We start from the raw sequence: 25415 nt of genomic DNA, 5'->3' as shown, positions 1-25415 counted from the left end.
TTGTGCAGTTTCTATAATTAGTTGGAATGTGTGAGTCTAGAATGTTTTTAGACCCTTAGGCCTCAAGTTTTTAGAAAAAGAACCTTTTATTTCCTTTTAATTACATGATGTTTTTTAAATGTTAGTTTACAGTCTTAATGTGTTTATAAAGTGTTTAGGTTCTTGTTATCATATACATACTACTATTACCATTATTATATTATTATCAGTATTATTTTATTATTACTTCTATTTTCTCATTTTATTTTTAAATGGACCTTTTTTGGGGGGGGGGGGGGGGGGGGGGGGGGGGGGGGGAGCCACATTTGCACTGCAGATGAGACAGACGGATTTGCCATTCAAAATAATGAAAAAATAATCCTCCCACTCTGAATGAAAATGTTTTCAATTTTTTAGCTTCCGCCATTGTAGGATTGTCTCGCTCTCTACTGTAGCTTCTCACGCCCTTTCAACTGCAAGCATGCGCAGCTAGAAAGAACCGCGTGAGATTTTTTTCATGCGATTGACTGGAACTCAGCAGTCGACCGCAGGCTTATCCGGGCTTCGGACCGGTATTCAGAATGTACTGGCTGCCCACCCCATGTGGCTGAGTTAATTTCACAGAATACCCACTCAACAGTAAATTATTTCATGAACAAATAATATATTTGATGTGGAATAACATCAAAAACACATTTTTATGCCTCTTTGCAAGTTTTCAATTCAAGCTTTATTAAGGACACAACTCACGGGATCCATAGCACAATCAATAAAACGTGATATACTGTATTTAAAAAACAGTACATTTTATATATATAAAAACGCTGCTTCATTTGGAAGCAGAGTCTTTTCTTTATTTCCACAAATTGCCAACAACAATGCCTAAAAGCAACAACAGTCCAAGGTTTCTGTTTGAGGCAAACTTTTTCCAGCAGTCTTCTGCATTGTCGATGTCCACCGTATAAATCTAAGAGTAGATACCACTTGTCAAAGTACAACTCACATATGCAGCATATACTTTCAACAATTTCTTGGTGGTGATTATCACTGTGGAATGAAAATCTTCTTACACCAGTTAGTACTGTGCACTAAACTGAATTGAACATTATGCTCCTCACCTGATGTGTTAGGTGAAGGGCCACCATGGAGAGCACGGCATAGTACGGAAGAGTCTGCTCGGCATGAACCCCAGCGGTGACCAGTCCAGACATCATAGCCACCATGAAGCCGCTCAGCCAGGGTTTGGTTTCCCTTTGAAACCTCAGTGCAGTAGATTTAACTCCCACTTTGACATCATCTTCTTTGTCCTAGTTATTAAAGAAAATAAAAAAACAGAGGAAATTCCATTTAAATACAGTGGTCCCCCGCTATAACGCAGTTCACATTTCGCGGCTTCGCAGTTTCGCTGATTTTTTTTAGTCCAATTTTGCATGCTTTTTTTTTTTTTTTTTTTTTTTTTACAGCACATTGTGTTCTGCGTCCTCATCAAGCAGGCCGGTCGCGGCACCACGAAGGGATAGTACACGCATTGTGTTCTGCATGTCTGTTTATAAGAATCTTCTCACCCAGAAGAAAAAAAGAGCGCCAACAACTACCCATAACTGTGTTCTTCACTCGGAAAAAGACACCTGCACCGAGGTATGACTCAGTGGAAAAAGTCGCAACAGCAGCGTGGCACCAGGATGAAGAGGTGCGATCAGAGGAACTGTGAAATACTGGTCAGTCACTATTAATAATTTCTTATGTGTCCAACCTTGTAGGTTGATCGTTAAAATTAAATTTGTTAGTTCTAAAAGCCATCATAATTATTTGTAGGAAAATGTTCTATTTTTATTTCTCAAACAAATGTTTGGGCCTGAAAACAGGTTGGTCTTATTTTTCTACTAAGGTTTGAACTTTGAGAGTGTTTACACACGAGAAAAGTGAGAAAATGTTAATGCCTGTTTGAGAAAAGTGTATAAAGTGTGTAGTGAGGGGTTTTACAGCTATAATAATTGTAAAAAATAACGCTGACTACTTTGTGGATTTCGCTTATTGCGGGCTATTTTTAGAACGTAACTCCCGCGGTAAAAGAGGGACCACTGTACACCTGAATTTAAAATTAACAGGCAAACATACGTTCTTTTTGGTGATGTCAATGCAACAACTTTGTGAACTAACAAGCCAAATGACACATCTAACTGTTTAATTCAAAACTGATCACTTACACATTTTCATTTTTACCCATTTGGCCTTTCTTCATAAATACAACTCCTGTGCGCCATCTACAGTCCAATGTAATTAATGAACTAGTGCTCTGCAATGTTCATTAACGATGATGAAATCATAAACATACTAAGAAATCAAACTATTCTTATTATCAATTAATCCTTTATTTAGTGTATCAATTTTCTGTAATTCTCAAAGTGCATCATTACAATTTTGATATTTTCAGGAAATCAAAATTGCCAGGCTTGGGCCATCAAAAAAACTGATACATTTTCAGACATCTTATTGGCAAACCAAACATTATCAAACATAAATTATTTGTTAATAAAAATAGCTTTAATTGCAGCAGAAGCCTCCTTCTGATCCTCCTGCACAGCCAAGATAAGAAAAGCATGTTTTGCTCTTCAACAGAAGCTAGTTTTGATATAATAGACACAATTTAGTTTTTTGGAAAAGCGTGGAAAGAACGCGGAAGTAGCGCACTATTTCTATATATATTATTTTATTGCACACACTCACTCACTCATCTTCAGCCATTTACTCCGATTAACAGTCACTAAGAGCTGGAGTCTATCCCAGCGTAAGGCGGCGGGGTACACGTTGGACAGGACGCCAGTCTGTCGCAGGGCACTACACTGCACTATTTCCTCAATTTTGAAATTGGGACAGAAAATGGGACCAAAATTGCCAATGGGAGACCTCCCTAGAATATTTTCTGTAAAATATAATGCATTTAACAGTGGATCATCCCTCTGTGTCTGGTCTGCTCGAGGTTTCTTCCTCAAAAACACTGGAGGGAGATATTGATTACCACTGTCACCGTGTGCCTGGTCAGAGGGGTTTGTAATGTTAGACCTAACCCATGTGAAGTGCCCTGAGGCAGCTCTGTTGTGGTTTCACACTATATAAACAAGAGAAATCTGAGATTTCTGACATCTGCCAATCTAGATCTGGATCACCTCCAAAATTCAGTGGAGTTTTCCCATGCCTTAATATGTATCTCTGGTGGAAATTTGGTGAGAATCTGTGAAGTAGCATTGATGTAATCTTTAAAAGCCTATATAGTGAAATCCTGAGCCAGAATCCAGATTTGGATCACCTCCAAAATTTAATGGAGTCGTCCAGAGCCTAATATGTATGTGTAGTGCAAATTTGTTTAGAATCCATGAAGTAGTTTTGATGTAATCCTTCAAAACCTATATAAAGTGAAACTCGATCCAGAATCCAAATGCGGATCACCTCCAAAATTTAATGGAGTCTTCCATGGCTTAAATTGTACCTGTGGTGTAAATTTCATCTAAATCCGTGCAGTAGTTTTGATGTAATCCTGCTAATAGACAAATAAATAAATGGTGATGATTTTATTCCATCCTTGGTGGACGAAATAAATTGAACTGAATTATATTTATGTAATTCAGAGAATATCAGCCATTTACTTTTGGCCCGTGACCCTCATCCATATTAATTTACAACCCTTCAAAGGAAACAGCTTGGACGCATCTGCTCTCAACATATCTTGTTTTGAAGTAGCTCGTAGCTTGTAATTACCTTTGTCTGTCAGTTTCTTTCATTTCCAAAGTATAGATCCAGTGGCCACCAAGGCCACTGCTGTTTGTGGTACAACAGTATTGCGAAATGTGGGAAAAATGTGTGGCAACTGCCCAAAAGTTACACTATTAAGTTTTGTACACAAGTATTTTTTTTTCCTTGTTTTGCTTATGCAGCTGAAATTGTACTTAGTCCCAAAGTATGTTTGTTTAGCAGAGGTGGGACGTAGTCACTGTCAAGTCATTCTCAAGTCATCAATCTGCACGTCCCAAGTCAAGTCTCAAGTCAGCTTGCAAACAACTGGTGGTCATTATGACTTGAGACTTGACTTGGGACTTGATGATTCATGACTTGAGAGTGACTTCCTCCCACCTCTGTTGTCTAAGTCTTATGTTTACAATATGTACTGTTATGAATATGAATGCCATTTACTCAACAAAAATATAAACACAACACTTTTGGTTTTGCTCCCATTTTGTATGAGATGAACTCAAAGATCTAAAACTTTTTCCACATACACAATATCACCATTTCCCTTAAATATTGTTCACAAACCAGTCTAAATCTGTGATAGTGAGCACTTCTCCTTTGCTGAGATAATCCATCCCACCTCACAGGTGTGCCATATCAAGATGCTGATTAGACACCATGATTAGTGCACAGGTGTGCCCACAATAAAAGGCCACTCTGAAAGGTGCAGTTTTATCACACAGCACAATGCCATAGATGTCGCAAGATTTGAGGGAGCGTGCAATTGGCATGCTGACAGCAGGAATGTCAACCAGAGCTGTTGCTCGTGTATTGAATGTTCATTTCTCTACCATAAGCCGTCTCCAAAGGCGTTTCAGAGAATTTGGCAGTACATCACAACCGCAGACCACGTGTAACCACACCAGCCCAGGACCTCCACATCCAGCATGTTCACCTCCAAGATCGTCTGAGACCAGCCACTCGGACAGCTGCTGAAACAATCGGTTTGCATAACCAAAGAATTTCTGCACAAACTGTCAGAAACCATCTCAGGGAAGCTCATCTGCATGCTTGTCGTCCTCATCGGGATCTCGACCTGACTCCAGTTCGTCGTCGTAACCGACTTGAGCGGGCAAATGCTCACATTCGCTGGCGTTTGGCACGTTGGAGAGGTGTTCTCTTCATGGATGAATCCCGGTTCACACTGTTCAGGGCAGATGGCAGACAGCGTGTGTGGCGTCGTGTGGGTGAGCGGCTTTCTGATGTCAATGTTGTGGATCGAGTGGCCCATGGTGGCGGTGGGGTTATGGTATGGGCAGGCGTCTGTTATGGACGAAGAACACAGGTGCATTTTATTGATGGCATTTTGAATGCACAGAGATACCGTGACGAGATCCTGAGGCCCATTGTTGTGCCATACATCCAAGATCATCACCTCATGTTGCAGCAGGATAATGCACGGCCCCATGTTGCAAGGATCTGTACACAATTCTTGGAAGCTGAAAATGTCCCAGTTCTTGCATGGCCGGCATACTCACCGGACATGTCACCCATTGAGCATGTTTGGGATGCTCTGGACCGGCGTATACGACAGCGTGTACCAGTTCCTGCCAATATCCAGCAACTTCGCACAGCCATTGAAGAGGAGTGGACCAACATTCCACAGGCCACAATTGACGACCTGATCAACTCTATGCGAAGGAGATGTGTTGCACTGCATGAGGCAAATCGTGGTCACACCAGATACTGACTGGTACCCCCCCCCCCCCCCCCCCCCAATAAAACAAAACTGCACCTTTCAGAGTGGCCTTTTATTGTGGACAGTCTAAGGTACACCTGTGCACTAATCATGGTGTCTAATCAGCATCTTGATATGGCACACCTGTGAGGTGGGATGGATTATCTCAGCAAAGGAGAAGTGCTCACTATCACAGATTTAGACTGGTTTGTGAACAATATTTGAGGGAAATGGTGATACTGTGTATGTGGAAAAAGTTTTAGATCTTTGAGTTCATCTCATACAAAATGGGAGCAAAACCAAAAGTGTTGCGTTTATATTTTTTTTTGAGTGTACAATGTGAAAAACCTGTTTTCTTTATATATCCTGCTATCTATGGAAAACAATATAAGAAGTGACTTTAGGAGAGTCAACAAGTAGTCCACAGTTTAAAATCCTATTAACTGGTTAATATATGGATGAGCCTGAGCCATTCCATTTACCAAGCTGTACAGAGAAGAAGAAATTCACCACTTCACCTGATGTGCATATACAGTGTCATATATCAGTGTCCACATCACTCCTGAGAAATACAGTGGGAGACACACAGACCAGTCGCAGGAACCTTTGACAGCGGCCCAGCCAAGCAGGGCACCCCAGTTGAAGGCCAGGCCTGAGAAAAACAGCAGAACATATGACTGATTATAGCATTTATTTTTGATGTAGAAGGTTCCACAATCATCTCTTGACCACCATACTGTATATTTATATGTACCCAACACAAACTGTGGCCAGTAAGTGATCCTCTTCATCAGGGGGTAGGTGACGACAAGAGATATCGAAGCAGCACCCAGAGCGATGCTATAAGGAAAATGAAAAACTGTAAAAGTTATATTTGCCAAATGAACCCTTGGCAACCCTTGAAATGTACAGAAATTTGCATTAGTCAGTCACATTCCATTCTGTGCTTTCCATTCTGTTGTACATTAAGCCACATAAATAACATACAGAAAAGGTAACTTGTGAACACTTTGAGCCGACACCATGGTGAATCTGTCACCAAAACAACAGCTAAAAATAAGAATGACATGAATAATGCATGTTTTTGCAGCTGCATTTGTTAATAATAACAGCTTTCTACAGTGTTACTCATATTGTTGCACATTATATACTTGGAATGCCCAGTTGCAGGATATCTCAGCCATACATGAACAGAAAGCAAGCCATTGGGTCACAAATAATATATTGGGTCATTCCATATAAACTCAACCAGTCGTTCCATTGTGACAGACTCAGATTTGGCCAAAAAAATTAAAATTAAAAAATAAATAAATAAATTGTGTTGGTGCCTCTACATATATAATGAACATATGCAATGTTTTAGGTGGAAAATCTTAAGAATTTCTGAACTATGTGCCTTTAAAAAGGGGTTGCTGTGCCTGTTTTTGACACTCCCAAATTATATATGTTCTTGTGTAGCCATGTTAGGCTACCAATATCTCTGAAACTAGCAAAGATTTGTGGGTGTAATGTGCTTTCCTGGGTAATTTGAATCCAGACTTTCAGACTCTGCCATCAGAAAAGATCTCTCTTCTAATGTCTGAGTTACTGGTCACCAAAATGGTGAATATTTTATGTGCAAAAATGGAAAAATCAAATTTTAGGTGGCTAGGGTCAGCCAACAGTCATTTACAACAGGCTGTTGATACTGGATTCCTTCCATTTGAGGACAGGATTTTCTGCAGGAGGGAACCTGACTGTGCAAAAAAATCTTAATTTAGAAGTTAGGGGACTCGAAAAATGGTTATGGCTTAAAAAAAAAAAACTTTTTGATGGGCAAATACACCATGTGGGCAACTACCCATGGTCATGAAACTTCTTACACATCATTGGATTTGTCTTAGAATAATTTACTCAAAAAAAATCAGCTTGTTTCTCACATTGTTCATATTTAAATATTTTTTTCAAATGATGACCTTTCATTCTGCAACCGCAGTCACACTATAGGGAGTGACAATAATTTAAGGGATAATCTGATGTGCATTTTCATTCTCTTGATTTTCAAGGCATGTGATGACCTTTTTCCACTTGTATTGTATCAATTTTATTTACATAAACAGGTATTGCATCACCTTCTATTTGTAGATTGTTATGATGGACTTTGTCGATAACTGTAGTTTTGTTGTTCAGGATGAGGTGCTAGGGTTTCACTGGTATCACTGGAACAATGCCCAGACAACACTTCACCCATTCATGAATTATTACAAATATTATTATTACATGGTGAATTTACCAGTCAAAATTTGGTCAAAAAGTGTTTTTTTTTTTTTTTTGTTTTTTTGTTTTTTAAAGTCGGAACCATGTTTAGAGTCCCATAAGTTCTAAATTAAGACCTTTGCAGAGTCAGGTTCCCTCTTGCAGACAGTCCTGTCTTCTAAGTGAAGGAATCCAGAATCAATAGCCTATTGTATTGTACTGTATTGTAGGCCAACACTGGGCCCCCAAAAAATTGATTTTTACCCGAGGCCATCAAAATATGGCCATTGGGTATTGCAAATGCTTTGCGTGTGTGCATCCTCAGCATAAGTCCAGTCCTATTACTGCCAGGGTCTTCAAATTCACAGGGAACATTCTTGGGACACAGGCCTTGGACAAGTTCAAAGATGGCTAATCTTGATTTATTTTAAGAGGTCAAAAGGTCACATTCAGTCTCCTATTTTTATGCAAATCTACTTTTTTGGGGGGGGGGGGTGTGTGACAGCCAATCAGAGTAGACAGGCAGAGTGACTGGCTGGTCTCTCTGGCTGCTAACTCAACATGGTGGAATCCACTCCGAAACCACTGCATTTCTGAGTAAATCTAACCTGTTTCTCATATTTTATGTAAAAGCTGCTGAGAAATAAACACTTCTAAAACAGAAAACGCTGTTTTTGTAACCTGATAACACCTCTGGAGTGATTTACAAGACATCTCGCGGACATTAGTGTGCATACAACACAAGTAGTCAAAGGTAATTTCCGCTCTTTTTAAAAGCTCATGTATGTGCAAACACACACCCTCCTGCAAACGGCATTAAAAAGGCCCATGCTTATACGGCCGAGGGTATTTTAGCATTGCGTTATATTTCCATTTTTGCACATATAAACATCACCACTCTGGAGACCAATAACTCAGAAACTACATTAATATATGCCTTTTCTGGACCCAAATTACCCAGGAAAGCAAATTTCAGGCAAATATCTTTGCTTGTTTCAGAGATATTGGCATCCAAAAGTGGCTGCTGAGGAACATGCGCAATTTGCGAGTGTCAAAAAAATAGGTGCAACTATAAAAATATGGTGATTTTATTCTTTATAATTACATTTTCTTTTTCTTATGCGAGCTTGTCTTTTATTGTGACCTGAATAAAACCACTGCGCCTTTGCGTGCAAAAAAGTGCTGATAAACCAGTATTGACACGAAATGTGAAAACATGTTTTTCTATTCTTCTGATGATTCATGTAACTGAGACAAGGCCAAGTTTGTTTGTCTTATTGGGCAATCAGGAGATGAGGTCAAGTTGTTTTTCTCATTGAGGCAGGGGTGACACGTGCAGCTCAATCGGGGGGGGGGGGGGGGTATGATATTTCCTTTTTAGGTCATGATCAACTCTGGGATACAAGAAGAAACAAGACTGCACTGTGCGCAGGACGAGAAGTGGACCAATCAAGAAAGAATACAACATCTCAGCATAGTGACGCAACGTTTAGACAGAAACTCAGTTAGTATATATGGGTTCAGGGAGAGGTAGACGGGGTTCCTGCTCAGAGCCTGATTGCTAGGGCAAACTAAGCATGAACCCAGAGTCTCTCTGTTATTGTTACTTTGGCTCATTCTCTGTATTAAAGGCGAGGTCAATCTGAGAACTGGACTGAGTCCTGGTCATCTTTCCCTCTCTCATCAACGGACGCGCGGGGTGTGACCCAGTTAAATTGTTAAATAATTTCATGTTGATGTTTTGGGTTTACAGTTGTGTGATACTATTGTAAAAGGTCGGCTCCAACACAACAACCCTTTTTTAGAGGCCCATAGCATAGAAACCCTTAAGATTTTCCACATGTTCATTATACATGTAGAGGCATTGACACAATTTTGTTAAGCCAAATCTGAGTTGGCTACCGTGGGCGATTTCTGGAATTTAGCTGAGTTCATATGGAATGACCCTCTTGCGTTTTGAGTCAAACACAAATCCTGGATAATTTTGTATTTTCAAATAGAAAAACATTTTTTTTTTGTATGCGAGTGCCCTCTTACGCACTGGTTTTTCCTGTTATTAATTAACTAACCTTATAGCATATTATTACAGGTCACTATGCAGAATTAATAAATGGGTGTAAGTGCACCTATATCATGGGTTAAAGCAATACATTTTCATCTGACTGAAATTTTTTTCCTAGCAAAAATCAATGCCAGCAATTCCCTAAAAAAAACTCTTTTTTCCTCAGTAAATACAACAAACACATTATACAGTATACAAATCTATTCTAAATAGCCTCTAAGGAGAGACAGACAAAGCATAAAAAGAATGCAAAACTTGAACATAAATGTACATAAAAGGGTGGTAGGGGACGGGGTGTAGTATTGATTCTGGGGGTCTGAGGGTGCCCCCCGGAACATTTTTTAAAGACCAAGTCAAATTTTGTGTATTCTGGTGAATTTTAACAGGTATGAAGCCCTCTGAAACAAAGAAAACTCACTTCAATCGGTGAAGTAAAAACCCAGGATTGATTATGGGGGGTCTGGGGGATCTCCCCCAGAAATTTTTCAAAAGAGCAAGTCAAATTTTGTATATTCTGGTGAATTTTAATGGGTATGAAGCCCTCTGAAACAAATAAAAGTCACTTCAAAGTGTGAAGGAAAAACACTATTGATTATGGGGCATCTGGGGGTGCTCCCCCAGAATTTTTTTAAAAGAGCATGTCAAACTTTGTATATTCTAGTGAATTTTAATGGGTATGAAGTCCTCTGAAACAAAGAAAACTCACTTCAAATTGTCAAGTAAAAATTCTTTGTCTTCTGTAGTATTTTGATTTGTTCTAATCCGGTAAATGCACCAAATGGGTGCTGTGTTGCTCTCCCCCTCTAGCTGCCACCTTATCGTGGTGGGGGAGTTTGTGTACCCGGATGATCCTAGGAGCTATGTTGTCAGGGGCTTTGTGCTCCCTGTAGGGTCTCCCAAGGCAAACAGGTCCTAGGTGACGAGTCAGACTAAAGGCAGTTCTGAATCTCCATGGCCAGTAAAAAATCAAGGACTGAGTCGTCGCCCGGTATGGCGGAGCCGGGGCCCCACCCTGGAGCCAGGCCCGGGGTTGGGGCTCGTGCGCCTGGTGGTCGGGCCTTAGCCCATGGGGCCCGGCCGGGCTCAGCCCGAAAGAGCAACGTGGGCCTGCCCTCCTGTGGGTTCACCACCTGCAGAGGGGACCATGGGGGTCGGGTGCAGAGAGGATTGGGTGGGGGTTGAGGGCGGGTGGCCTGGCGGCCTGGTCCATGCTCACAGCCCCTGGCTGTTGGGATGTGGAATGTCACCTTGCTAGGGGGGAAGGAGCCTGAGCTTGTGCGGGAGGTTGAGAGATACCGACTAGAGATAGTTGGGCTCACCTCCACGCACAGCTTGGGCTCTGGTACCCAACTCCTGGAGAGGGGCTGGACGCTTCATTTTTCTGGCGTTGCCCACGGTGAGAGGCGGAGAGCTGGGGTCGCATTGCTTATTGCTTCCCAGCTCAGTCGCCATGTGTTGGAGCTCACTCCGGTGAACAAGAGGGTCGCGTCCCTACGCCTTCGGGTCGGGGACAGGTCTCTCACCGTTGTCTCGGCCTATGGGCCGAGCAGCAGTGCAGAGTACCCGACCTTCCTGGAGTCCCAGGGAGGGGTACTAGATAGCGCTCCGACTGGGGACTCCATTGTTCTCCTGGGGGATTTCAACGCCCACGTGGGCGGCGACAGTGAGACCTGGAGGGGGGTGATAGGGAAGCACGGCCTCCCCGATCTGAATCCGAGTGGTGTTCAGTTGTTGGACTTCTGTGCTAGTCACAGTTTATCCATCACGAACACCATGTTCGAGCACAAGGGTGTCCATAAGTGCACGTGGCACCAGGACACCCTGAGCCGGAGGTCGGTGATCGACTTTGTAGTCGTATCATCTGACCTTCGGCCACGTGTCTTGGACACTCGAGTGAAGAGAGGGGCAGAGCTGTCGACCGATCACCACCTGGTGGTGAGTTGGATCCGCTGGGAGAGGAGGAAGCCGGTCAGACCTGGCAGGCCCAAACGTATCGTGAGGGTCTGCTGGGAACGACTGGCGGAACCCTCTGTCAGCGAGGTCTTCAACTCCCACCTCCGGGAGAGCTTCTCCCAGATCCCGGGGGAGGTTGGAGACACGGAGTCCGAGTGGACCATGTTCTCCACCTCCTTTGTTGATGTGGCCGCTCGTAGCTGTGGTTGCAAGGTCTCTGGTGCCTGTCTCGGCGGCAATCCCCGAACCCGGTGGTGGACACCGGAAGTAAGGGATGCCGTCAAGCTGAAGAAGGAGTCCTACTTATCTTTGTTGGTAGGTGGGACCCCAGAGGCAGCTGACAGGTACCGGCAGGCCAAGCGTGCCGCAGCCCGTGCGGTCGCAGAGGCAAAAACTCGAGTCTGGGAGGAGTTCGGGGAGGCTAAGGAGGAGGACTATCGGTCGGCCTCAAAGAGATTCTGGCAAACCGTCCGATGCCTCAGGAGGCGGAAGCAGCTCTCCACCAGCACTGTTTACGGTGTGGGTGGGGAGCTGTTGACCCTGACTGGGGATGTTGTCGGGCGGTGGAAGGAGTACTTCGAGGATCTCCTCAATCCCATCGTCACGTCTTCCGAAGAGGAAGCAGAGACTGGGGACTCAGAGGCGGACTCATCTATTACCCAGGCCAAAGTCACCGAGGTGGTTAGAAAGCTCCTCAGTGGCAAGGCTCCTGGGGTGGATGAAATCTGTCCTGAGTACCTTAAGTCTCTGGATGTTGTGGGACTGTCTTGGCTGACACGCCTCTGCAACATTGCGTGGCGATCGGGGACAGTGCCTCTGGATTGGCAGACCGGGGTGGTGGTCCCTCTGTTTAAGAAGGGGGACCGGAGGGTGTGTTCCAACTATAGGGGGATCACACTCCTCAGCCTCCCCGGTAAGGTCTATTCCAGAGTACTGGAGAGGAGAATTCGCCCGATGGAGGAGCAGTGTGGTTTTTGTCCTGGTTGCGGCACACTGGACCAGCTCTACACGCTCCATCAGCTGCCCGAAGGTTCATGGGAGTTCGCCCAACCAGTCCACATGTGTTTTGTGGATCTGGAGAAGGCGTTCGACCGTGTCCCTCGGGGCACCCTGTGGGGAGTGCTCCGGGAGTACAGGGTCCGGGGTCCTTTGCTAAGGGCTATCCGGTCCCTGTACGACCGCAGCAGGAGCTTGGTTCGCATTGCCGGTAGTAAGTCAAACCTGTTTCCAGTGCACGTTGGCCTCCGCCAGGGCTGCCCTTTGTCACCGGTTCTGTTCATTATTTTTATGGACAGAATTTCTAGGCGCAGCCAGGGTGTAGAGGGGGTCTGGTTTGGGAACCACAGAATCTCGTCTCTGCTGTTTGCGGACGATGTGGTTCTGTTGGCTTCGTCAAATCAGGACCTTCAGCATGCACTGGGGCGGTTTGCAGCCGAGTGTGAAGCGTCCGGGATGAAAATCAGCACCTCCAAATCCGAGGCCATGGTTCTCGACTGGAAAAAGGTGCTTTGCCCTCTTCAGGTCGGTGGAGTGTCCTTGCCTCAAGTGGAGGAGTTTAAGTATCTCGGGGTCTTGTTCACGAGTGAGTGACGGATGGAGCGTGAGATCGATAGACGAATTGGTGCAGCATCTGCAGTGATGCGGGCGCTGTATCGGACCGTCGTGGTGAAGAGAGAGCTGAGTAGGGGGGCAAAGCTCTCGATTTACCGATTGATCTACGTTCCGATCCTCACCTATGGTCATGAGATTTGGCTCATGGCCGAAAGAACGAGATCGCAAGTACAAGCGGCCGAGATGAGTTTCCTCCTCAGGGTGGCTGAGCGCTCCCTTAGAGATAGGGTGAGGAGCTCCGTCACTCGGGAGGAGCTCGGAGTCGAGCCGCTGCTCCTCCACGTCGAAAGGAGTCAGTTGAGGTGGCTTGGGCATCTTTTCCGGATGCCCCCTGGACGCCTCGCTGGAGAGGTGTTCCAGGCACGTCCCATTGGGAGGAGGCCCCTGGGAAGACCCAGGACACGCTGGAAGGATTACATCTCTCGGCTGGCTTGGGAACGCCTTGGGGTTCCCCCGGAGGAGCTGGGGGAGGTGTGTGTGGATCGGGAGGACTGGGCGGCTTTGCTTGAGCTGCTGCCCCCACGACCCGACTCCGGATAAAGCGGAAGAAAATGGATGGATGGGTGCTGTGTTGCTGGCTGTACAGTCAATAAAATACAAAATTAGTGCCTAAAGCAATGGGCAATGTTGTTCTGCTGTGCACAAAGTAACACTGTCACCAGTTTTGAAAACGCATGCGCACTGAGAAACTCAAAACTGGCGCATTCAAATTTAATCTGTAAAATGTTCTCACTTGTAAAACAAAGTAGGGCTGCAACTAACGATTATTTTAGTAATCGATTAACCATTTTTTTTGTTGTTTGTTTTTTTTACTTACATGTGAGTTTTGCCATTATTTCTTTAAGTGAGTTATTATTAAAAGGCCTTTGTCACGCAACATCAACATTTGAGTTTGTAATAAAGTTATGATGTTATATTCTTGTCAAAAACATACCTGGAGTAGTGTTTTGTTTTATTTTGCACATACATACATCAACACACCACAAAGAGATTTCCATCAGGTTTCACCAGATTATGAGCATTTTTAGATGCCTACAGCAACTATCTCAACCACTGACAACATATTACAGCAAGAGTCCACAAAAGTATTTTAAAGGCCTGACTAAAGTGTAATATGTGATCGTTAATAAGTTATTTTCATGAAAAAAGACACAAATGTCCAGTTTACTGCATTTTATTTTTTTCTTGTGTAAAAACACAGTTTAGATGTGGTTTGACCGAAACAAATTGTCATTAAACTTAAAACAGGGATGAAGTGGAGGTTTAAGAGTCACTAGGTGTTCACAGGAAACAGTTATTTCTATATTTATTTATTTATTCATGTTCATTGTTCGTTGGTTTTACCTTTTCTGTTGTGTTTTATCAGGATCTTTTTGTCTGTTTCTCAAAAACTGTATTGTAGCAATATTAGTTATTATTACTTTTGCTGTTGTTGCTGTTATTATTATTAATATACAAATAAAATAAATAAATAAATATTACAATTCGTAATTCATTTGACTCTTTTACAACAAACACTAAGCAATTAATTATTTATTATACAGAAAAGAAATGCGCACAGACTGTGCTGAGATGCGAACAGCTTAATGCTAATTTTAACATTGAAAAGGCCATAGACATGCTAACGCGTTAGCATCGGTCCCGTTTTTAAGTTATAAAATACATCTATCAACTGTTTTAGAAAACCATAACAGGTCGGTTTAATATAAAAAAGGTAAATATTGCTCACAGACATATGCTCTTTAGGGTTTTAGCGGGAGAAAATTAAGATAAAGCAAAACCATCAAAACAGTGAGTCGGACCAATGCTTCATTGGTTCAAAGCAAAGCCACACCCCACTCTACTTGGGGAAGGTCTGCCAATGTTCCCACAAAGACAAGGAGGAGAAGGACCGTGGCTCATGGCAAGCAGGAAACAGAGCAGAGAGGAGTGAAAATTCACACAGTCCCATCCTCCACAGTCCACGCTGACATTGCTGCTGCTTTGATTAGCGCAGAATGGGTTGCTTTGACAGTGAGAGTATCATATTTCGGCCCCAAAACACGCATGACACACCACATGCGCACGCGTATGTGTGGTTAAATTTTCCAAATGACGGAAATCCGTCGTGGTGACGGAGAACCATGACATATATGTACCTGTAATAGTTGAGACACATGAGAACTCCAAGTGCAAGAGAGAGCTGCGCCCCAAGAAAGACCAGTGCTTGCATCTGAGAAATTTCCCCTGCGGCAATGGGACGAGTGGCTGTTCTGGAAACCTGGACGACAGAGATGACTTCTTTCAATCAACTCTCATTTTCTCTCAAAAATTCTTGAAAGGGTAGTTGTAAAACAGCTAACTGATCATCTGCAGAGGAATGGTCTATTTGAAGAGTTTCAGTCAGGTTTTAGAATTCATCATAGTACAGAAACAGCATTAGTGAAGGTTACAAATGATCTTCTTATGGCCTCGGACAGTGGACTCATCTCTGTGCTTGTTCTGTTAGACCTCAGTGCTGCTTTTGATACTGTTGACCATAACATTTTATTACAGAGATTAGAGCATGCCATAGGTATTAAAGGCACTGCGCTGCGGTGGTTTGAATCATATTTGTCTAAGAGATTACAATTTGTTCATGTAAATGGGGAATCTTCTTCACAGACTAAAGTTAATTATGGAGTTCCACAAGGTTCTGTGCTAGGACCAATTTTATTCACTTTATACATGCTTCCCTTAGGCAGTATTATTAGACGGTATTGCTTAAATTTTCATTGTTACGCAGATGATACCCAGCTTTATCTATCCATGAAGCCAGAGGACACACACCAATTAGCTAAACTGCAGGACTGTCTTACAGACATAAAGACATGGATGACCTCTAATTTCCTGCTTTTAAACTCAGATAAAACTGAAGTTATTGTACTTGGCCCCACAAATCTTAGAAACATGGTGTCTAACCAGATCCTTACTCTGGATGGCATTACCCTGACCTCTAGTAATACTGTGAGAAATCTTGGAGTCATTTTTGATCAGGATATGTCATTCAAAGCGCATATTAAACAAATATGTAGGACTGCTTTTTTGCATTTACGCAATATCTCTAAAATCAGAAAGGTCTTGTCTCAGAGTGATGCTGAAAAACTAATTCATGCATTTATTTCCTCTAGGCTGGACTATTGTAATTCATTATTATCAGGTTGTCCTAAAAGTTCCCTAAAAAGCCTTCAGTTAATTCAAAATGCTGCAGCTAGAGTACTAACGGGGACTAGAAGGAGAGAGCATATCTCACCCATATTGGCCTCTCTTCATTGGCTTCCTGTTAATTCTAGAATAGAATTTAAAATTCTTCTTCTTACTTATAAGGTTTTGAATAATCAGGTCCCATCTTATCTTAGGGACCTCATAGTACCATATCACCCCAATAGAGTGCTTCGCTCTCAGATTGCAGGCTTACTTGTAGTTCCTAGCGTTTGTAAGAGTAGAATGGGAGGCAGAGCCTTCAGCTTTCAGGCTCCTCTCCTGTGGAACCAGCTCCCAATTCAGATCAGGGAGACAGACACCCTCTCTACTTTTAAGATTAGGCTTAAAACTTTCCTTTTTGCTAAAGCTTATAGTTAGGGCTGGATCGGGTGACCCTGAACCATCCCTTAGTTATGCTGCTATAGACATAGACTGCTGGGGGGTTCCCATGATGCACTGTTTCTTTCTCTTTTTGCTCTGTATGCACCACTCTGCATTTAATCATTAGTGATCGATCTCTGCTCCCCTCCACAGCATGTCTTTTTCCTGGTTCTCTCCCTCAGCCCCAACCACTCCCAGCAGAAGACTGCCCCTCCCTGAGCCTGGTTCTGCTGGAGGTTTCTTCCTGTTAAAAGGGAGTTTTTCCTTCCCACTGTAGCCAAGTGCTTGCTCACAGGGGGTCGTTTTGACCGTTGGGGTTTTACATAATTATTGTATGGCCTTGCCTTACAATATAAAGCGCCTTGGGGCAACTGTTTGTTGTGATTTGGCGCTATATAAAAAAAAATTGATTGATTGATTGCTCAACTTAGAATAAACCGTTTCAGTGCTGGAATAATAAAAATGTGCAACACCTGCAGCTTCATCTGGTAGGTATTCTTTAAAATGACTGCATCAGTTACCATCTGATACGAACTGAAAAGACAATAATTCCAAATATTTTTCCAAGGCATGCTGGGAGTTATGACAGAACATGCATTAGACTAATGACTGTTTAATCAAACCTTCTTGTCAAAGTCTTTATCCCACATGTCATTGATAGTGCAGCCTGCTCCTCTCATCAGAAGAGCGCCTGTTCCAAACAGGAAGAGCATGCCCAGGTCAGGGAGGCATCCAGGCTCAGCAGCCAGAGCAATGCTCCAAGTACATGGGAGGTACAGCAGCCATGTCCCTGAAAACCAGACATGAAGTTACTCATGCAGTCAGAGAAAAATCCCCAAAACAAAGTCATGAAAAATACTGATGTGCAGCTGATTTAAGAGATAATATATTTACCTCTCTAAGGAACGCAATGTTTTCACTGGCATTTGCCTGTTAGCAGGATAACTCGAAAAGTAATAAATGGTCTTCAATGAAATTTGGTGAGCAGATAGATAATGTTATAGGAAATGCATGATTCCATTCCGCAGGTGATCCAGAATATATTCTGGAACTGAGAGCTAGCAGAATATTTGGCACATAGCAACATTTAACTCAAAAAGCTGTGAGAGGATATTGATGAAATGTGAAGAACAGATGGATAACATATCAGAAAATAAGGGACTTGTTATTTTGAATTTGATCCGGAATATATTTGAGAGCCTGGGTCCAACAGATGTTTTTTAAGCAATATGTGGCCTTGGTGGAGGTGTGTATTGTTTGAGTGCCTTCTACCTCAAATTATGCTGGAAAAATCTGTCCAGGAAAAGGAAAATAATCCTGAGACACAGATGAGCAAGGCATTTTACTATAACATGCTTACTGCCAAAATAGATAATGATGGTTGGCTTGAGTGCTCAGTGGTGTATTTGTGAGTGTGCACATTTTCAACAGATGCTTGCTGAAAGAAACTGAGCTCCCCTCATTTTATATTTGTCATTGATTATGTGATTGGCAGTTGCTGAACACTTCTGCAGAACTTTAGGGTCTATAAAAACGGTCTAATTTGTGAGCCCTGACATCACACCTGTTGTAATTTCCTTAAGGTTTTGGTTGAAGTCCCACAAACGGTGAGGAAAATAAGTATTTGAACACCCTGTGATTTTGCATGTTCTCCCACTTAGAAATCATGGAGGACTCTGAAATTTTCATCTTAGGTGCATGTCCACTGTGAGAGACATAATCTAAAAAAAAAAAAAAATCCAGAAATCACAATGTATGATTTTTTTAAATAATTTATTTGTATGTTACTGCTGCAAATAAGTATTTGAACACCTACCAACCAGCAATAATTCTGGCGCACACAGACCTGTTAATTTTTCTTTAAGAAGCCCTCTTATTCTGCACTCTTTACCTGTATTAACTGCACCTGTTTGAACTTGCTACCTGTATAAAAGACACCTGTTCGCACAGTCAGTCAATCACACTCCAACCTGTCCACCATAGCCAAGACCAAAGAGCTGTCTAAAGACACCAGGGACAAAATTGTAGACCTGCACAAGGCTGGGATGGACTACAGGACAACAGGCAAGCAGCTTGGTAGAAGATAACAACTGTTGATTATTTATTAGAAAGTGGAAGAAACACAAGATGACTGTCAATCTCCCTCGGTCTGGGATTCCATGCAAGATCTCACTTTGTGGGATAAAGATGATTCTGAGAAAGCTCAGAACTACACAGGAGGACCTGGTCAATGACCTGAAGAGAGCTGGGACCACAGTCACAAAGATTACATTAGTAACACATGATGCTGTCATGGTTTAAAATCCTGCAGGGCAGCAAGGTCCCCGTGCTCAAGCCAGCACATGTCCAGGCCCGTTTGAAGTTCACCAGTGACCATCTGGATGATCCAGAGGCGGCACGGGAGAAGGTCATGTGGTCAGATGAGACCAGAACAGAGCTTTTTGGAATCAACTCCACTTAACATGTTTAGAGGATGAGAACAACCCCAAGAAAACCATCCCAACTGTGAAGCATGGGGGTGGAAACATCATACTCTGGGGGTGCTCTTCTGCAAAGGGGACAGGGCGACTGCACCGTATTGAAGGGAGGATGGATGGGGTCGTGTATTGCGAGATTTTGGCAAACAACCTCCTTCCCTCAGTAAGAGCACTGAAGATGGGTCATGGCTGGGTCTTCCAGCATGACAATGACCCCAAACACACAGCCAGGGCAACTAAGGAGGGGCTCCGTAAGAAGCATTTCAAGGTCTTGGAGTGGCATGGCCAGTCTCCAGACCTCAACTCAATAGAAAATCTTTGGAGGGAGCTGAAACTCCAAACCTGAAAGATCTAGAAGATCTGTATGGAGGAGTAGACCAAAATCCCTGCTGCAGTGTGTGCAAACCTGGTGAAAAACTACAGGAAACGTTTGACCTCTGTAATTGCAAACAAAGGCTACTGTACCAAATATTAACATTGATTTTCACAGGTGTTGAAATACTTATTTGCAGCAGTAACATACAAATAAATTATTAAAAAAAAAAATCATACATTGTGATTTCTGGATTTTATTTTTTTTTTTTAGATTATGTCTCTCACAGTGGACATGCACCTAAGATGAAAATTTCAGACCCCTCCATGATTTCTAAGTGGGAGAACTTGCAAAATCGCAGTGTGTTCAAATACTTATTTTCCTCACTGTACATGGTCCAGGTCTGCTCGCTGTCCAATATTAAATCGGGCTGACTTCAAGGTCAGACTGTTTTGTGGGAGTTTGCACAAAATCTGGCCGGAGGGCTTGCAGACGTGGACATAATCCACATCTGCAAGCAAGGAATGCGGGAGTTGTTTCGCGACCAGACCCTGTAAGTGGCCAGAGATTGCACTGGAGTTGCCATTGTCCACAGGAGTATCAGAATATCATTCAGAGGAGTCACAGTGCAGGGCTTGGTGGAAATTCCAGGCTGTGCAAGGGAGCTGAGAAAGTAGATTGTAATGGCCTGACCAGACAAGGAGGCATTTGTTAGAGAAACATCTGAGCAGGTGACTCACCTTCTCATGCTCTCGTGATCCTGGGCCTGTTTAGAGGCATCAAGGCACTCTGTTCCACCAAACGTATACCCCTTCCTGTGACAGACATGGTGGATGATGGCTTCTGACAGAGAACTCTCTGGTACTGTACTATTGGGATCATCCTCCTTCCAGTCTATTAGTCATCTACAGTGTCAGGATTCTGTTAGCTGATCCTCCGTCCAACCGCAAACCACCAAATGTTAGTGAGATCGCAAATGCAGTGAAACAGCTGAGGGTGAGAAAAGCTCCAGGGTTGTGCAGCATAGATGCTGATCTCCTCCAGGCAGGTGGAGATGTTCTTGTCCTGGCACTGCAAACCATGTTTCAGTCTGGCAGGTAGGTATTATCTGTCCAGACTGCAAAAAGGCACTTGATGCCTGGATTGCAATAACTACTAGGGTGTTACGCTGATCTTTGTACCAGGAAATGCAAGGATTGTTCTTACCAGGTTTGCGTCAATGAAACATCAATTTTATTTATGTTAGGGACTAGGCACTACAAAAGCACTTCTGCAGCTGCATCTCCACAGGATCACAGCTCAGCACCACAGCAGTCTCCACCCTGATAGCTACACAGTAACTTTAAAGATTCATTTCTTCATGTAATGCAATTCCTTGTATCTTGGGTGAAAATTGCGCCATATCAACATCAAGGTTTCAACTCTCGCAGGTGCCATACTAAGTATAGAATGCATTCAAGGACTTTGTAATATAAATGACTGAATTTCTCACAACCTCAAAAACACAGTTTCATGTTTTATTTTGAGTGACTACCTTACTAGAAGCGAAGACATTATGCTTTCTGCAATTGGCGACCATACTGACTGCCATGCTGAATAACTCTCATGCCATTCATAATACTTAAATGAGATTGCCAGATTAGAATTCGGCACACCAAAATTACCCTATATTGTGAATTTTGTAAGCTTTTGATGATTACAAATGCTTATATGCTGTGATCCATGGCACACATGGACAAAAAAATAGCCTCAGAGGTGGCATCATATAAGCTTCCGTAGAAAAAATTAGCACCACTTTGGACAACTACACACACCAGACTGGTTATATATGACGGTCAGGGAAATGCATGGTGGCAATGGAATTTTTGTGGGAGCCAGGGTACATCCACCTGACTCATTTTTTCCTGGCCCAGGGCCTGTACTATATAAGTCATATGACTGCCCTCAGTTGTTCAGGGTTGCCAAAGCAGATCCACATTGGGAGTCGGTACAAGTTTTTCACTGGAAGCCCTTCCTGACACAGCTCTATTTATAAACAGAAAATAATATATCAATAAATAAATAAAACTGTCTAGTTTGTGGGTCCTGACATCAGACTTGTTGTAGTTTCCTTAAGGTTTCAGGTGAAGTCCCACAAACGTACATCTGCTCGCTGTGAACGTGCTGCGTGTAAATGCTCACTCTCACAGCTTGTGGTGTTTCCAAGTCGTCTCCCAATCAAGTACTAATCAGGACCTACTCTGCTTCACCTCACAGTATTACTGGAGCTCTAATCCTGCCACCAAATCCACAGAGGCATTTCTACAGGCTAGTGAGTAGTGATGTCAGTCTGACAACAAAGCTCCGATCCTTGCTTCAAACTCGAAGTTGCGTTCTCTTTGAACCACTGCTTTAAAGCTTACTTTGCAGCAGAGCAAATGACGTAAGTGAGAACGTATGAAGCAGTGACTGCTTCAGTCCCGAATGAATCGCTTCATATCGCTCAAAGGAATTATACATCAGATGCCACGACTGAAGTTCAGAGATACATGACTGATCCTCTCTTGAAAGATGGGAGGATCCTCTGGTGTACTGGAATGACCACAGAAATGTTTACCCACATTTATTCTTGTTGGCTGAACAATATTTGGGTGATTCTTAGACTACGGGCACTTATTATGTCCTTTGATCATATTGTATGAAAAACAGAAAAAAGGGGAAATTTCACACTTTTATAGTTATCTTTACAATGAAAGTGTGTTAAGAAATTTGTTCTAGTAGTCTATGATGACTCTTTCACCTTTTTTCAGCATCATTATATGCAAATATTGCCGTTTTGTGCTTGTCCCACACCCAGACTTTTGATCTTCAATGATAAAAATGAATGGTAAAGAAACGTTTTTTTCTAATGTTTTAAAATATCTCTGAATAAAATATCAGTAAAATAATCAAAACATAATTGGGGTATTCAATGTCATACAACTGTTGTGATTTTTTTTAAACAAAATGTAGTTGTCCCACACTATTGACGTAATTTCCACCACAACACTGTAATGTCCCTTTAAACAGTTTGTATGAAAGATTGTTTGGGTAGTTTCTATGGAGATAAACAGTGACATCAGAGCACATGTATATAGCGCCAAATCACAACAAACAGTTGCCCCAAGGCGCTTTATATTGTAAGGCAATGGTGTGGTGGAAATTACATTTACAAGACCAATAGTGCCCGTAGTTAAAGAATCACCCATTTATGCCTACCAGCCTCATCTGTTCCTTGTGAACGTGTTTTTTCAAAACCTGGAGGAGTTGTCAGCACGGAAGAAATCGCCTGAGTCCAAAAACAGTGGAAAAACTCTTATTCCTCAATAAAAAACCTCTGAATTCCCCTCCCCAAATGTCATGACAGTGTTACACAAGCACAGCCCACCTTCCCTGCACATACTTTGTTTCCTAAAGTACACCTTCTCTCAATCCCAGATACTAGTCAACATATGTCTACTGAATCAGCTGAACATATTTTGACAGTGTTGTCTAGTATTTCACCACTAGATGTCACTGAAATGAAACTTTGAATGAATGAACCCATGTTCAATACAATTGGCAAAGTGATTCAATACCGCTTTATTGCTTCATTTGGGCATCACTACTAGTGAGCATCTGCAGACCTGGATGCAGAACAATGTCATACTCAGGATGGAGCAATTTGGGTTCTATGTCTGGCTCAAAGACACCACCAGTATTTGACCCTAAACACTTAGGTTGGAGGACAATCTGCTCTCCTCACTGTTAACTGCATGTATAAAATTATCAAATTTGATAATATCAAATGGTAGCTAAAAACGGATGACATCAATGTGATGTGCCACAGTAAAGAAGTTATTCTAGCTGCATACCTTAAACTGCTTTTCAATAAATTACCATTTCATTTCTACACTGGTGATTATTACACCATCATGCAAACTTACTTCAAAATGATATGAGCTTATGATGCCTGTAATTTGGCTGTGTCAGTGTGTGTAGAAAATATCAAAAACAACTGAAGGGTACATACCAATAGGCTTATCTAGCCTCATCAGTCTGAGGTATGGCTGCACAGGTACTGGTGCTAAATTCACAACTGTAGCCGCTGACAGACTAAAGGGCCTTCTCCCATAGTGCTGTGTTCCATGATGGGTTGTCTTCTGGCTGTATAGCACTCTTCTCTGCACTTTGGCATATGAATGGAGACAATCTGCAGTCCCTTCTTCCTTACGGAAAAAGCCATATGACAGGGAGGACAGGTAGGGGTGGCAGATCCTGCTGTGAATCCTCTTTAAGACACTCGCAGTCAGTTTGGCAGGTAGCATGGTGTTTGTCTGATGTATCCACTTTGCCCAGGAAATGTCGCCCCTGAACCGACAGAAATACAAACAATGGTTTTCTCACAGACAGACTGCTAATAGAGGCATTTCGTTTTTTCTGAGCTGCAGATTGTCAGCTGCACAAAAAAGAAACAACAATGCGTTAGAGAACAAGTTACCAACTGTGCGGCATACTAAAATACGAAAAGGACGAAATGGGTACTGATAATAACGCAATGGGGGTAAAATCTAACAAAATGGTGCAGACTGACTCCAAATAATTACTTTTATTTAATTGTTTAGCTTTTGTTTTTGTGAGATGTGCTGAGCACATCTCACAAAAACAGGGGCAGGTGCGCCATCTAGCGTTCAAGAGATGAAACTTCAGTCAATGGGTTAGTCTGCTCCCATTTCGCTTAAAAATAGTTAAATAAAAGTAATTAATTGAACCATATTTAATCATATTTGGAGTCAGTCTGGGTCAGTCTGCTCCATTTCGTTACGTTTTACCGCCGTTTCGTTATTATCAGTCCCCATTTTGTTTAAAAATAATTAAATAAAAGTAATTAAGTGAATCATATTTGGAGTCAGTCTGCTCCATTTCGTTACTTTTTACCCCCATTTCGTGATTATTCATCAGAAAAACAACAGTCATCCAGTTCATTTTAACCACAAAACAGTCTAACAACTGTCCAAACTTTAATCTGCTTTCGGTTCAACACGATATGTTCTCCGGGTGATGCAAGTATGAAAAAGAATCGCACGTTCCTCAATTTAATTTGTTTTTTTGTTGACGTTTTAAAAGAAAAAAAAACCCCACACATTTAGAATGGGAAAAACACAGAAACAAACCTTAAATGACATCGTTTGTCGGGACTGTTGTTGCTTCTGTTGTACGTCTGAAACTGCTCCGAAGGAAAGAAAATATCCAAATAACACAAAATTACCGTGCAAGACTAGACAAAACCCTACATTGTTTTACTTAAAACAAAAAACTTTTGTACATTCCAATGCGTGAAATAGCTAGCAGCTAGATCGGAGCCGCGCAGTGTTTAGGTGTACGGAGAGTGTGTACGGAAGGAACGATGGTCACGTGGTAAACATCAGCATGGAGTCAGACTTCTTCGTTTTATTAATTAGTAGTGGGGAAGCTACCACAGAGACGCGCCACTGCCATCTACCTAGCTGGAGGTAAATTGCTCGGAGGACTGGAGCCTATCCCAGCAGTCATCAGAATAATAATAAAATAAAATAAGATCCGATCAAGTTCAAGTTTATTATAGCCATTTCAACAATATAATAAAATACAGTTGATAGGAATGTGCTTTGGTATGCTAACATATCTCACACCACAATGACAACACAACATATACAAGACAAGAAGCCAAAAAAGGCACAC

General features: G+C 42.4%; 1 protein-coding gene and 1 long non-coding RNA gene across 2 annotated transcripts; one reads left to right on the top strand and one right to left on the bottom strand.

Moving 5' to 3' along the window:
- Window positions 1-683: 683 nt before the first annotated feature.
- On the bottom strand, window positions 684-25094 carry coq2 (coenzyme Q2 4-hydroxybenzoate polyprenyltransferase). The gene is made up of 8 exons (XM_034170957.1): window positions 24869-25094; window positions 23728-24065; window positions 17531-17697; window positions 15443-15564; window positions 6198-6283; window positions 5962-6095; window positions 1098-1286; window positions 684-946 (listed from the first exon to the last, which is right to left on the bottom strand). The coding sequence occupies exons 2-8, from the start codon at window positions 24020-24022 to the stop codon at window positions 833-835; spliced, it is 1107 nt and encodes a 368-aa protein (XP_034026848.1). The 5' UTR covers window positions 24023-24065; window positions 24869-25094; the 3' UTR covers window positions 684-832.
- Window positions 13837-22169, top strand: LOC117511019. Its single transcript, XR_004560866.1, has 3 exons — window positions 13837-13867; window positions 14248-14253; window positions 22010-22169. It is a non-coding gene; the product is annotated as an uncharacterized LOC117511019 (long non-coding RNA).
- Window positions 25095-25415: the final 321 nt, after the last annotated feature.

Source organism: Thalassophryne amazonica, chromosome 5 (assembly GCF_902500255.1).
Source record: "Thalassophryne amazonica chromosome 5, fThaAma1.1, whole genome shotgun sequence".
Taxonomy (NCBI): domain Eukaryota; kingdom Metazoa; phylum Chordata; class Actinopteri; order Batrachoidiformes; family Batrachoididae; genus Thalassophryne; species Thalassophryne amazonica.
Note: the sequence above shows the minus strand (reverse complement) of the source record. Positions and strands in the feature narration are given on the sequence as shown.

Bases quoted from the DNA above. Each gene is read 5' to 3' on its own strand.
- coq2 (XM_034170957.1), bottom strand. From the start codon at position 24,022: ATGCTACCTGCCAAACTGACTGCGAGTGTCTTAAAGAGGATTCACAGC. The intron at 17,698-23,727 runs GTATGTACCCTT...TCTGGTTTTCAG, and splicing joins GAGGCTAGATAAGCCTATTG to GGACATGGCTGCTGTACCTC. The intron at 6,284-15,442 runs GTACATATATGT...TTTTCCTTATAG, and splicing joins ATGTGTCTCAACTATTACAG to CATCGCTCTGGGTGCTGCTT.